Source organism: Punica granatum, chromosome 4 (genome assembly GCF_007655135.1).
Source record: "Punica granatum isolate Tunisia-2019 chromosome 4, ASM765513v2, whole genome shotgun sequence".
Lineage (NCBI taxonomy): Eukaryota > Viridiplantae > Streptophyta > Magnoliopsida > Myrtales > Lythraceae > Punica > Punica granatum.
Window position 1 is genome coordinate 2,676,822 of NC_045130.1, and position 15,148 is coordinate 2,691,969.

At 33.4% G+C, this 15,148-nt stretch overlaps 2 protein-coding genes across 4 annotated transcripts; one reads left to right on the forward strand and one right to left on the reverse strand.

Moving 5' to 3' along the window:
- Positions 1-2,005: 2,005 nt before the first annotated feature.
- LOC116202888 (agamous-like MADS-box protein AGL104) lies at positions 2,006-8,504 on the forward strand. Of its 2 annotated transcripts, XM_031534523.1 has the most exons (12): positions 2,006-2,505; positions 3,020-3,073; positions 3,458-3,476; positions 3,705-3,766; positions 3,875-3,902; positions 4,284-4,345; positions 4,998-5,097; positions 6,868-6,933; positions 7,054-7,157; positions 7,241-7,294; positions 7,851-8,040; positions 8,163-8,504. In XM_031534523.1, exons 1-11 carry the CDS (start codon positions 2,288-2,290, stop codon positions 8,026-8,028), a joined length of 945 nt encoding a protein of 314 aa, XP_031390383.1. In that variant the 5' UTR covers positions 2,006-2,287; the 3' UTR covers positions 8,029-8,040; positions 8,163-8,504. The 2 variants fall into 2 exon arrangements, with proteins under 2 accessions (XP_031390383.1, XP_031390384.1); XM_031534524.1 differs by lacking the exon at positions 7,241-7,294.
- LOC116202887 lies at positions 8,395-13,637 on the reverse strand. 2 transcript variants are annotated; one of them, XM_031534522.1, is made up of 15 exons: positions 13,543-13,637; positions 13,323-13,378; positions 11,612-11,694; positions 11,363-11,477; positions 11,082-11,213; positions 10,944-10,997; positions 10,697-10,812; positions 10,542-10,607; positions 9,733-9,846; positions 9,502-9,625; positions 9,345-9,413; positions 9,120-9,253; positions 8,892-9,004; positions 8,670-8,735; positions 8,395-8,559 (listed from the first exon to the last, which is right to left on the reverse strand). In XM_031534522.1, the coding sequence occupies exons 4-14, from the start codon at positions 11,468-11,470 to the stop codon at positions 8,698-8,700; spliced, it is 1,068 nt and encodes a 355-aa protein (XP_031390382.1). In that variant the 5' UTR covers positions 11,471-11,477; positions 11,612-11,694; positions 13,323-13,378; positions 13,543-13,637; the 3' UTR covers positions 8,395-8,559; positions 8,670-8,697. The 2 variants fall into 2 exon arrangements, with proteins under 2 accessions (XP_031390382.1, XP_031390381.1); XM_031534521.1 differs by having other exon boundaries at positions 8,395-8,735; positions 13,543-13,636.
- Between the last annotated feature and the right edge of the window lie 1,511 nt (positions 13,638-15,148).

The window sequence follows — 15,148 nt, forward strand, 5'->3', positions numbered from 1 at the left end:
TAATAAAATCTTCTCATTTATTTCAAATACATTATGTTATATAAAATGTAAAAATTAAAGAGATAAAGAAATCTGATATTATGATGAGATATCTTTAAAAATTATTTTTATTGAAAATAGTTCAAAAAATATAAATAAATCAATAAATAAAAACATAGAAAATTCCTTTTAAAAATATATGCTAATATATACTTATTTTGATGCTAATAAAGATGTGATGAAGTATTGATTTTAATTTTTAAAATTCAAAATTATTAAATAATATCTACACATATAATAAAATCTTCTTGTTTATTTCAAATACATTATGTTATATAAAGTATAAAATTAAAAAAAATCAAGAAATTGAATTTTATGACGAGATATCTTTAAAAAATTATTTTATTAAAAATAATTCCGAAAATGAAAAATAAAATTTTTAAAAATTTCATTTAGAAAATTCATATTACATCCAATTGAAGATCACTCTGGTATCCAAAAGATTTTATGATATTTTCAATCTTTTTTGAATGAAATATTATTAGCGAGAATAATTTGAGAATATTCATTCAGAAACAGAGCGTTTTAGGCCATTTAACTAGACCCATTTCTTATATTGCTTTAATATATATATATATATATATATATAGAGAGAGAGAGAGAGAGAGAGGGGTGTGGGTGTGTGTGTGTGTGTGTGTCAATATTGTCTTGTTAATTGTCAGTAATTTTTTGGTGAATTATCTTCAGAGGAAAAAGGTCTGCCTTTTGGGCAACGATATAATTAGCTGCATGGAGGCTCCCACCTTCGCGTTTTGTTCTCTCCCCTTCGAATCCAAATCTGTCCCTTTTTAGCAAATTATAGATCGTAAGAGAGGGTTAATTATTGCATAAGCGGAATATTCCTGCGCGAGCAAATAAGTAAATAAATCACACTGTATCTACATAAATTACTTACATTAGAAATGACGTGTGATTTATCAATATATTTACTTACAAAATACTTCTAATGATTCAATGAGTTAATTGCACTGAATCTATGCGGAAAGATCCAAAAGCTTGTGTTCTCGTTTTGTCGAACATGGCCCCAAGTGGGACTGAGACCCAAACCGGTCAGAGATCGATGGTAATGACATTTTGGGAGCTTCCGTAGGTTTGCTAAATTTTCACTCTTTCATCAAAGCTCTATTATTGTGGTAAAAAAGAAAAAAGAAAAGAAAAGAAAAGAAAGCTATATTATAATGATGCCAGTCTGAATTCTGTACGAGCCATTAATGGAGCTTCTTCAGCCAGCATACCCCTCCTCAGGTTTGATGGTTCCCGAGATACGCATAAACCCAACCCAAATACAGGGATCCAAATGTCTCAAGTTTCTTACAGTAAATCTTCGAAGTTTATTGCCGGTTGATTAGAACGTCATGAATAGTTCACGAGGTTGAGCGTAGGATTGTCGTAAACTGGAAATTCCTAACCCTTACGAGATCTTAACATGCGGTTAGCTCATAAGAACGTGCACTAAATCCTGATCTTATATTAAATCTTTAAAGGTAAATCACGTGCTAGTAATTCCTTTAGGGGAGATCATTCGATACCTTGTATGAATCACGGAAAATCTGATGGTCTTTCTTTGGCCGAAAATTTTTGCCCCATAGATTTTTCAATTACAGAGAGAGCTCACTAAATATCGAATATATAACTTTTAAATCAATATGTAAAGGCATACGTCATTACACTACGTCACTTTTATATTTTTCATAACCTAATAAATACATATATTCTTGCTTTTCTTTTTCAGGTAAATAAATTAATAGTCCTTTCCGGCTAGAGTTTCAGTTATAATGTTATCCCTCACTACGTACTAATAGTAGCTCGAAAATTTTCACTGCAGTTTTCTTTTATACATGCACCACTTAATATGCAAAAGTCTAATGAGTCACATGACTAATCTAAGTTCGAGATGAATCAGTGCACTACGAGGTACAATTATCAATTCATGTATTTCCTTCCTTCACAAACTTGAACCCGAGAACATATATGAGGAGAAGACGCTCAAACCATCTAAATTAATCACGTCGGCAATTTTCACTACATTTTGTCGTCTTACATAATCGTTCATTACTTTCACCTTATAAGGCCTCCACTCTCTCCGTTTATAACTTCTCTCCCTTCCCTCCCTCCTTCAACTTCAAATCTTGACTAATCAAAACTTCATTGCAGCGATTCACCCAAAAAAAAAAAAACTTCATTACAGCCGTACAAATTCATGATCAATGCACGTAGATGTTGATGAGTAGTTTATAGCTAAGAAAAGATGGGTCGCGCTTTCTACCCAAAAAAAGAAAAAATGGGTCGAGCTAAGTTGCCAGTAAAGAGAATAGAGAACACCACGAACCGGCAGGTAACATTCTCGAAGCGCAGGAATGGGCTAATCAAGAAGGCGTACGAGCTCTCGGTCCTCTGTGACATTGATATCGCTCTCATCATGTTCTCCCCCTCTGGTCGTCTCAGCCACTTCTCCAGCAAAATAAGGTGCACATATAGATGCAACCGGTTGATTTTTCGTTCCGTCTGTGCATATATATGTTATTGCAGTTCTATTCCGGTTTCTTACAGTTGAATTTAGAACCTAAAATATTCGATTGATCATGCATCAATTTTGTCTTATCATTCTCGAAGACCTCGAATGATCTTGAATGGTCGTGCATACTGCAGGAAAATAAATCCATGCCATATGTACACATAAATGTGTTCAAAAATTGGAAGTATCAGTAGCAAAACGTCGGACGTTTATGCTCTTTTTGTCCAATTCTTGATGTCTTGATCGCTCTTGCAAGCGTAATCTAATTCAATACAGAGAATGCTCATGGGCAAGAAAAATATATCTCCAAATCTACGCAAATTAATATATATATATATATATATATATATTTATATATATAGGATCAGAGTACTCAATAGATATTTTGGCGAGAAATTCTATGGAATATATATTATTCATCTTCCTTTAACCTTTTCCTTTCTATGTGCCAAAAACAAAAATTAGAATCGAGGATACCTTCAGTCGTTATGTTAACCCAGACGACCGAGAAAGAAACAGGTACATACATATATACTCTCTCAAAATCTATTCATTTATGTTATAGTACCCCCTTTTCTTTTCTTTTCTTTTCTTTTTTTTTTACCATTTTCGTTCTCTTTTTATATGTTTAATTAATAGCTTCTCTATTGTGTAAGGTTTTTGCAGAATTGTTCTCCATTAACTCGTGTCTCGTGTCTCAGAAATCATTTGTTTCGAGATGAATTTCCCGTAATTACCCAAAAGGTTTCGGGAAATTCTTTTTTCTGTGAATATGTCATGGGAAAATTACCTTAAAATCATTACATTTCGAGATTGAATTTTTTTCCCAGTATGTTATATCTTACTATTTTTTTCTTTTTCTCTAATAATTTTTTATTCATTTTCTTTTGTTTCATTTTGCAGTGATTTCCAAAACAAAGAGGTAATTGGATATTAGCAATCAGCTGGACTCTGATGCCTTTTCACGTTCTATATATTCATCCCGTTTAGACACTTAAAAAGGGAAAAGTAGAGAACAAGTTGATGATCCTTCTCGGGAAAAAATAATTTAAAGAAAATATAAAGTTGTTCAAGGAAAAAGAACGTCAAGATACATATTCCATTGTAAGAGAACATTTTATTGATTTTAGTTTAACTTGCTCCTTTGCAGTCTTTACTGAGGATCCTACACGAAAGTAGAACTGATAATGATCTTGAGCTCCAACACGCAGCGTAAGTTCCATTTGCTCTTATTTTGTTATAATCAAGTAGAGTTATACTTTAATTATTTATCTAATGCTTTTGGCTTGCTCCCGGTTTTGCTGTTGTTCCTCCCAAAAGGCCTGCTGCAGTTAATTCCAACATTGAGGTAACTTTCTCACAATTTTTCAAAATCTTGATAAATTCATGATTCCTTTGCTTAATATTCTATTTTTGTACTAAAATAGAATATTAGACATAGACATCAAGTGTAACTAAGAAGAACTAGATGTGTCAAATTAAATAACTGACCTAGCTCTGAAAATTCAGAACAATTAGGACTAAAGAAAATAACATCGAGTGAATTATTAATTAATCTAGTGCTGAAAATCTGGAATATAATTCTCAATACGAATTATGTTCTAGCCAAAAACCCAGCAAATAATCCAGCCAAAAAAAAAAGTGCAAGCATATATATACATACATATATATGTTATCATGTTGCTTATGCTTCGGATCGAAAATAATAATGTAGGAATGATAATCACAGGTACTTCAGCGACAGATTGGGATGTTACAGCGACAACTTCAAGAAGCAAATCAAGAGATAAGGTCTATCAGTAGTGTAATAACAACTAGAGCACCTTTATACAGTACAAATTGTAATTAATTTCATGATGTTTATTTGTCTATTGCTTTATTCATGGACCAGCATATTAATTCTCATCAATAGGGACACAAAAATATATTTTCTGGCTATTAATTATATTCACGTCTTTTTATTTTCCCAGGTGGAATAATGAGTATCCTCAGCAAATTGGTTACTGCAGTATGCTCCTGGAAAATATACAGGGAAAATAATGGATCAAGCAAGAGAATAGAAATTAATTTAACTACTTATTAATTATATTTAAAAGGAATTATAAGGTATCAATAAATTCGCTATAGGGGTCTTTGCCTTAGAAACATATATCATATTACTGGTGCGTTAATTAATCCATACTCAAATAAATTATACCTAAAATTACAACTCTGCATCATTTTCAAATATTGTGAGCTTCCATCGACATATTATTAGTTTCATGTTTTTCCTATATATATCAACTATTCTTGAACAATTGATCACTAAAATCGAAGAGAGTTGTAATTAGTAATTATGTATTCCCTAGCTTCTGTTTATTTCCTCTTAACATTTTTTGCCTATCAGAATTTGTTCACTGAAAAAGAAGAACTATTAGAATTTTGATGCATTTTTAAAATACAGAAAATACGAGCCGGACCCGCAGGAGTTCACGTCAATGGAGGAATTGGAGCAATGTGAGAACCATCTTCTTGACACCCTCAAGCGGGTGTTGGAGCGGAAGGTAATTAAAGATCTTTAATTTTGGAGCCTAAAATTTGCTTCTGGTTTTGGTTTTTTTTTTTGGGTTATATATAATCCTTAATTAATTACTATATTGAAAAATCTAAAACTTCAGGAAATTAAGGAATCTTAAGTCTCTTCCTGCTCTAAATTAATTATACAGTTAAATAATTGTTATTATGCAATCATTAATTGTATCATCAAGACAAAAAAATTCTCACATTCTTTTCTAGGATCTATAAGCTACATAGAGACCTGTTTTGGGTGAAAGCACAAAAATTAAAAGCATGCAAAAGGAAATCCGAAAGAATCTCTAAAGTTAATTAATGCGAGATAAAATGATTTAATACAAAAAGGACGGTTTGCGCCATCTAATAATGGTTTCCAGGTATATATATATATATATATATATATATAGCTTACCGAGGAGCCACACAGCAGATCGGAACCCTTTATTTTCCCGGCCATCTCCGAACGAGAATATTGCCAGAAAATTTTCATCTTTTCTGTCAGAGCAACAATGGCGTAGAGGTGTATATATACATGCATACATAGGAGTATATGTAAACATGTATATTATTGGTCTGGTTTCTGTTCTGATCTTATATACATAAAATTACAAAGAATGATGGCGTAGCGCAGTGGAGCACATTCTTGCTTGTTGACCTGGAGATTACATATTCAATACTTAGTGGGACCACTCGTGCTTCTTTATTAATTATTTAAGATTTCTCTTTCATTGTACTAAGTCTTGAGCTTTTTTTTTAATTTAAAAAAAAAAGTTGATGTGAAGAAGGCATGAGATATGGTCCCGTGCCCAATATTGGAGCTTCATCCTGTGGCACGTAGAATGACATGCGCGAGTTCCTGTTTTCCTGGGGAATAACAATTTTGTAACGTTGTATCATGTTTTTTTTTTTTGTTGAAAATGTAGTCTTATGTTTCTAATGCAGTAAAATATATGTGTGTTTTAATTTCGACTAGGTTGCCTCTAGTGCCTGCCACGGGACCAAATCTATCGATAATATCTTTACTACATTAATATCGAAATTATGAAAAACTTATCCAGCATATAAATCAAAATTATAATATAAATAGTTATATATATATATATATGTGAGAAATCATTAAATTTTAAACTCAAAAGTAAAAAAAAATTATTTCGATTAACACATGTTATAGGTATGCGCATAGAACATTTTTTCCTTATCTTAATTTTAGTTTCTAAAATTTCTTATTAGAAAATTATGGTCCCAAAGTATACTAGGACCTCTTATTATATGTGTGATTAGGATAACTTAAACTTTTTATTCAGATTGTCTTCTTCTTTTTCTCAAATATATTTATAGTATTCAATTTAGAAGTATTCATAAGTTGGTATAAATACTAAAAAATAAGAAATAAAAAAGTTAATCGGAAAAGGAAGGTAGAAGTACATAAAAATAAAAAAGAGGAGGGAAAATTTTCTACATATAATTAGGTTTCGCTTAAAAAACTTTGTTAGTATTCATTAACTCTTTTGATGAATTAGTATTCATTAATTTTATAGCAATAGTTTTGATGATCACATTTAAGGTGTATATATGAAAAAAAAAAAGAAGGTGAATTTTTAAGGTTTGAATTCATGATCTGCCGGCCAAATAAAAGTTGCCTTACCACTGCATCATATGATTCTTTTCTGTGTCTCTTTTTTCATAAATTATATTTAAAAGAAACTTAAGACAGCAGAAAAAAAATTAATTAATTGTTATCGACTCCTATTTCATTGCAGGATAATTTGTTAGCAAACCATATACAAGCTCCATACAATCCGTACGATTTATGTACCACTATGCAGGTATACATAAGATAAATTCAAATTTTATTGTATAAAAATAAAATGTACACCAGTTGTTATTGTGTAGTAGACATGGATTACTTTTATTCTTAATTATCAATATCAATTGGCATCGATCAGCTGCCAAGTTATCCGTTGCAAAATGAAGAAATTGGATGGTTGCCTGGAAATAATCTAAACAATTCCCAGTTTTCATTCGATGATCATTCTCTAGTACCAATAAGGTACGTCGATCTCTCTATAGCATAAAATTCATTTTATTTTTGGCTTAAGAATTTCCTTGTGATGAGTTTTGACCATTGTGTAGGGATGATGATGGGCAGGGTTTAGGATGGATACATCCTTTCCAAATCCAAAAAGGGTTAATCTCTAGTTCTTTTCCAAATGCATAAAAAAATTATGACAAAGTCCCCCAATCCTTCCCATTAAGTTAACATGTGTCCACCGAAAACCGGTATTTTATCCATTAATGGACTCTTAACCATGATCAAATTAGATATTTTATCACACAAGTTTAAAGGATAATATCACTAATTAAGCTCCCAAAAGAGTTTGATGATCACGCCGAATTTCACCAATAACATATAAAAAAATGAAGCTCCATTTAAACAAAAGAACTAAATTGACGTTCAAACACCAAATTAACTCATAAATATATAGGGCAGTGAATGGTGAAGATGAATCCTAATTGAATTGAATATTACCTGGAAAAATTAATAAATGGATAGAGGTGTTTTAATGATTTTAACCTACGTATCCTACACAGGCTAAACCCTTTCTGTGGCTTATCGGTCAAAATTCTTTAACTACTCATTATTTTGGGACGAGTCAAAACCCATTTACGAGAATCCATTGTCATCCCCACTATATGGTGTAAGTAATGTAATTATCCTAAACTTAAATTTGACAATTTTCAGGGATCCGTCTTCCTCAATTGATCATCAAGCATTAGTCCAAGGGTCGTGTTCGGATAACAACCTGCAAAACATTATCAAGTCTCACTTGTTGGATCCGATCGAAGGAAATGTTTCAGCTAGGCCAACAGACTACACATTCACCGTGCCTGATTTGAGTACCCTATCTCCGTCCTCTTAACCAGAAGTTCAGGTTCGACTCCGCAACCTCTCGCTTGCATGTCGACTTCATGTTAAGAAAGAAGTGTTTCATATTGAATTAGACACTACAATTTAATTTTACATACCGTGATGTTCGACTCTTTCAAGTAGCAGGATACGGGGCTTCCAGCTATTGGAGATGAGATGATGTCAAGAAGGGATCAAGTCGAGGCTAATGGATGGTAGCTTGCAGACACAACCGGACATTGGAGTTTCAAATAATGATGATGGCAACGCAGATCCTCTGGCTAATGTGTAATCTAATAAGCAACATCATGTGTATATATTTGCAAACACAGAGTAGTTTAATTTATCGATCACCAGTAATAAGATCATGAAAGCAATATCAATAATTATATGTTTCTCATATGTAATAGAAGTTCTAAACGAGATATACAAGTACATGTACTTGATACTAGCTAGGAACTGAATGTGCACCGGAAACGAGATATCCAAGTACATGTACTTGATACTAGCTAGGAACTGAATGTCCACCGGCCAGTCATTCAAACTACACGAAAATGAGAGGGTAAGTTTTATAATAGTAAGTAAATTGCGAAGAAGTTCTATGGCTCAGGAAATCAGCAACAACACCATGATTCAAAGCAAATAAGCACGGACCAATGCAGTTCTTAATTCCTTCACTTCATCACATCCTCCTGTGATTTTCCGATTTGTTGGCCTGATCTGCAGTACGAAAATTGGAGTTTAGGCAAGTAATTAATATGTTGCAGGAACTGAATCTTTGATGAACTAGGATGAAAAGGACGTATTATGAAACAAACAGAACATTAGGTGAGTTAAATAAGTGACCTAAAAGTATAACCATGCAAGAGAACTAACCACGGGCTTGCTTGGCAAGGAATAGCCTCAGATGAGGATCAATAGGTAAGCCCATCTGTTCATAAATCGGGTCGTAGACAGCATTCATGATCGGCCTCCTGTTCTGGGTCGACCTGCCATGTCGAGAAGGGCGCGAGGTCAGAGCAAACTGGGAATTGAATGCTACAGCGGTTAATTACTTCGAGCAAGGAAACCGAAAAAAAACACGGAGGGGACAAATTCAAGAACCATGAAGCACGAGAAGATGAGGCGGCCTCCAGTGATGCTTGACGCTGTGAAGTTGTCTCTGCCTGTCCAAGATCCAGCCAAGTGTGAGCATCTCCCACTTCGAGTCGGCCATAAGCACGGACCCCTTCTTCGAGCTGAAAATATTTTAGCATAAAGTATTCTTTCAGTTGTTTCAAATACATGTGTTTTTCCATGATATATATAAACTTGATTAACTAAGCTGACCCTGTTATTATTTGGAGAAACGAGCTGATAATAATTGCTTGTTGCAATGTCACGATTCCCAGTATTAATCTGCGAAGAAATTTACAGATTAGTCCCTTCAACCGCAAACATCATTTCGTTTATAAGACGCTAGAGAGATCTAGTTCGGAAATCATACTTGCATTATACTTGAGTTGGAAAATTGATTTCGATCATCGTATATCTCAGGGCTTAGGAATGAGCCATTTGGTGTCACACCTTGATTCGCTGACCCAAATGAGTTCATGAAGGGCATCTTGTTCCTACACATCGAAAATATTAGAATAGGATCAGTGTCGCTCATGACAAGTTTCTCTATATATAGCGATATGAAACTCATATAAATGCGGTCGAGCATATCGACACTAACCTTTCGGTTGGCCTATGCTCTAGTGTTGGCATGTCACGGTCCAAGAAATTGATCGTATTCATTGGAGCTTCTGGTGTTTGATTGAACCCACGAGGCCCAGTCACGTGCAAAGGCCTAATCCAGGAGATTTATGGAATTTATATACATCTTATGCTGTAATAAGATAGATTATATGCATGACAGCTTGGATGCGTAAAACTAAATAATAAAATTATTGCTTGGGCAAGTACATATGATTGACTTAATTATGATCTAGCATGTTACCCTGCCAAATTAATATGTTATAATCATACGTAAGATAACACCAAAGGAAATTGGTTGATTTCCATAGGAATTATTGGAATTCCATCGGAGATTAAATTCGTAGTTTCCGATGGTATTTTTCGATAATTTCCTGCCGAAACATTTCTCGTGGAACTTCAGACATAATTCGAAAAGGAATTTATTTGCAAATAATATAAATAAATTCTTCTATTAATAATTCCGTCAAAACTTAGAATGGATTTATTTATGGAATTTCCATCGGTAAACCTGTCGAAAAGGTTTGCCAGGAAAAGTTTCATGGAAAATATTCCATATGAAACCCATAAGAAATTTGTCAAAAAAACATATATTTTTCAATGGATTTCCATCAAAATTTCCTGTTGGAAAACGGGACTTTTTCTGTAGTGAAACTTTTTTCCTGTTTCCTCTTCAGCCAATTCTACGTGATATATTTGATAATATCTTCTTCTTCTTCTTTTTGCAATATTTACATTTTCATGTTTGTGAAAACATCAGATCACATGAAAATATAGGGACATACGTACATTGAAGGTGCAGTAGGCCGGGGCAGCGCAGAACTTCCAGCTTCTGGATATGCATAACTCATTGGCCTAAGCCAATTCAAATTAAACTATTAATCAACGAACTAAAATTGCAAGATCATTATTTCTACATCTTATTTATGCATGAAAAAAAATACCCAGGTTGAGCAAGAGCCCGAAGCTGCTGAGGATTATTTTGGCTATTGTAGAGCAAAGAGCCTTGTTGGAATTGGTCCATTCTAACAGATCCTCCCATTGTAGTTCCCATCCCCATCTGCTCATAGATATATATGGTAGCCAAAGCAAATATTGAATTTGATTTATATAATTAATGTAAGCACAAATTAAAGAAGAGAATGTCCAGCTCTCTTATGTGAGTGTGCAGATTTAATGGTGCTTAGTTACCATCTGACCATCAGCAGGCTGAAACATGCTTTGTGATGACATAATTGGCTCAACCTGGTCATCATGAGGAAAATATGAGTACTTTAACATTTGTAAAACCTTATATCGGGAATAGAGATCAGAATTGATGAACCATACAGTCGATGGAGGATATATTGGCGGATTGATAATGCCGGAGGAGACGCTTCCCTGAGCAAGGTTGGGATTGGGGTGAATTGCCTCTGTGTGAGATTGAGGCCTCCTTGAAGGTGATCCATGTTCCATACGTCCCTGTCAATTGAGGATATCCACAAATCAATACCTCTTATTCAACAGAAAAGAAAAAAAAATCTCCCTCAAATTTTTTTCTGTAACTAAAATGGAAAACAAATGAAGAAATCGGTACAATATGTATTAAAGTTGGCTGGAGAAAGTCATACAGTGAAGTGGTTGATTTGCGGAGTCTCGGTTGATGACAGACTGAGGAACGGCAGATCATCCTGTGCGGAGTTTCCGCTGCTTTCCCAAAATTCTTCACCGTAATCCATGAGTTTTCTGCTTGGAATAATGAAGCTTTTTTAATCAAAGAGCAGCCAAATAATAAGAGATATTTTGCAGATGATGGAGGATTTAGCATGACACCGGTAAACCGAAGAAATCGACGTATCGTGGTAAAAAAATTACTACACCTTTGAGTTAATTATGGACATGCAGTCCAAACTGGCACGGTCTGCCTATGGTTCCTAGCAACGCTTGAGAAAAACCAACTAACCTGCAATGATTGTTGATTTAGTATAAGAAAGCGTATATACGGTATTTTCCTTTGGGAAATGCTGAGCATACATGTACAGGTGAGAAAGCGATACAAATGACTATCAGAAAATGTAGACAGTTTTTATTAAAAAAAAATAAGATTAATAATCTTTGAAATAAGAGGGAAAAGAAAAAAAAATTCTTCTGTTTTTATATTGTTGAACTGGTCTCTGATTTTGAGCATTTGAAAATAAATAAACAAAGCTAAAAAAAATGAATTAATAGAAAACATATGTGTATCTTAGCAAATTAATTAATAGAAATCTAGTTGCTTAATTTTTCCATATATGGTTAATTTTTAATTTATCATCTCCATTATGATTCAAACATTTATGGCAAGTTAGAGAAAAGTGATTTCATGCATATATAATAGAAAATTTATTAAATCCTTTTATAAGGCTAACAGAAATTAATATCAAATCATCCTCATGTTCGCGGTTACCTTAACCATGATTTACATGTGAGGGGAAGTACTTTTTTAAAACCTATCGATTTGGCGACAACGACTCTTTCTTGAATTTATCGAACTATACTGATGAAGAATAATTTAATAATCTAGTCTGAAAAGCCGAAAAGGCATATTAATTAGAACAACTAAACTATTGAAACCCCTATTATGGTAATTCTAGGGTTTGATTATATTCTTTCCGTAGCCAGTGCCAAACATTTTGATTGCAAACTAAAAATAAATAACTCTTGTAATGAAAAAATATGTAATAAAAAAAAACTCTTCATCTATGATTTCTGTTGAAAAATTACGGAGAATATCAACGGATAATAAGATCACCCGCATCTTTCTTGCCTTTGTTTTTCCTACCGTCAACTGGCTTAATAAAGCTAATAAGTCTGTCTCTTGTAATAACGGTTTGATAAATTGTAGCTTACGTATAGGAGCCTAATCTTTGTGTACTATAAGATTTTGATTTTCTTCATCCCAAAAAAAAAAAATTGACGTGTTTTGTCATCCAATTTATCGAGGAAGTTCTGTCAGTTTTGAATCCTGTAAAGGGTGGCTTTTTATTTTTATTTTTATTATTTTTTGGGGAACTAAAGGAGAACTATTGAATGTTCGGATGACCTTAAAAATAAGGACAAAATCTACTATGATAAAACACTAAAAAATCTACCGTCTGAAGATAGTTCGTTTCTACAATGTGCGAACTCAAACTTCGAAAAAAAAATCTAGGATTTGTTAATCGATGAGAGCAGGAAAATTACAAGAAGGCTTGTCGCATGAAATCCACATGTCATAGAGATTATTTGCCTGTTCAATCAGCAGCTATACAGATTTAAAAAGTGGATACACCCACACGTTTTTACATCAAAAGCAAAAAATGAACAAAATTTATAACACGACGTGAATTGTTCATGATATCGAGATGTGCAAATTTCTAAGTAGATTGCATAAATTGGAATCTTTAAATGATGAATCGAGTTACTGAAAACTTAGTAAATCAAGTTTAAACAAAAGATTCAAAAAAAAAAGGATCAATCATCCTCGTGAATAAATATTTCTCTCTTTTATTTATTTACCCAAAACTAGTCCTCGTGAATGAAAGGAATGACTAGTATATATGCTACATATACCTGCTAAATTGTCAGAGAATTCTCATAGATCAAAGCACCAATACTGATCGAAAGACCTGCAAATTCACAAGTAAATGAAGAATTAACAGGTAATTTCAGCTACCTTTCAAAGCGTAAAAATAAACTAGCCAGTTAGAATTGAAGATATGAACAGGAGATGAACTGAATCATGCAATGATGAATTGTTTGCAAGAGAAAGAGATGATGATGGAAATGAAACCTGCAAGCAAAGGAAGAGAAAATGGAGAGGGCAAATGCGAAGGGACAAGAGGGGAGTGACCAGTTGATATTCATCGTGGGGAGCACAAAGGACAAAAGAAGAGGGGAAATGAGAGGTAACTGCCTAATTATCTTTTCTACAAGGGCAAATATGTAAATGCATTCACAAGCTTTCATTACTTGGAGGTAGCAAATTTTTCTTTCAATTCACCGAAAATAATTTCCCTTTTAGGGAGTAAAATCAATTATTTGAAATTGCTGCCAAATTCTAAATTGATCTCTTTAATGAATTTTCAATTCAGGCGCGATAATTTTATGTAGTCATTTTATCATAATATCCCAGATGGGGAGCAAAATGTCCTATATCCTGATCGTACAAAGAAAAAGATGATATTCTAGTAGCGATCTAATGGAATTATTGTCATAACATATGTATAGTTAACTCAATAAAATTTATTTTTGGTATTTCATAACGAACTAGCGAATTCGTGTCTAGGATATCTCTTAAAAAGGAATTCGTGTCTAGGATGCTCCGAAGTTGGTGGACATAATCTTAATTAATTCAATAATCTAACGGGCGGCAACCGTTACCCAAATGGGAAATATGTCTCCACCATTACGTACCTACAATGAAACTTGTCGGCTTGTTCACTTACATCCTCAAATACTTTTAATAACCGTTTTTAGGGTAAAAAGATAGGGCCGAAATCGTTAAACGTTTTACTAACAAAATCTATGTGTGTAGCATAATGAATAATCGCAAGATTCACTAACAAAGACAGATTATATGTAAATAACTAATTATCTTGTCTACATAAAAAAGTATTTGCAAGTCCACTAATGCCTAATATAATTATTGTAGTAATTTTTCTTATAAGGAAGACCCATAAACCTAACTAATAAGCACGAGAAAATAATAGAGAAAAAGATTTCGATGGAAGACCTTTTAATTCCAAATCAAAATATTGGATCATTTAAACAAACATATTTACAACCATTTTTTACACAAACATATTTGGAGTTACTTATTATTGTTTTCTTCACAGTTTTTTTTCATGAGTTGACAAAATCGCCCTTCATAAGCAATTGATCTTCAAAGTGAAGCATCAATTTTGTCTCGTGTTGTGTCTGTGTGGAATCAATCAGAAGCCAAAACACCGTTTCTTGCTTTTAAATTTCTCCATTACGGTTACAATAGCCAAACGAGAATCATGCTGCATCTCTTAGTAATTTTTGATGGATGGTTCATGTGAACATCTCTGTATATATTGCATAATTTGATAAACCTAGTGATTTATCATCGTGCTTACGTTTACGGCAATAAATTAAAGCTTTTCACGTCCTATAAATATTGCCCGACTTTTATGTCTGCCATTTGAATGTTTAGATACGTCGGTGAATCATATGGTAATTATTGTACCATTCAAACTGGCTCGTCCCGGTCCTTCTTGAGGCATACTTTTCGAGTCCGAATCCTTGACCTCGAATCACTGCCACTGATTGTTGTCCGCGATTAACCGACAAAAATATCTCCAATGACGTTGTTTTTTCAAACCATTATATACTTTCAGTGAGTCTCAAAAATCTCAAACTACAGGTAAAATTCA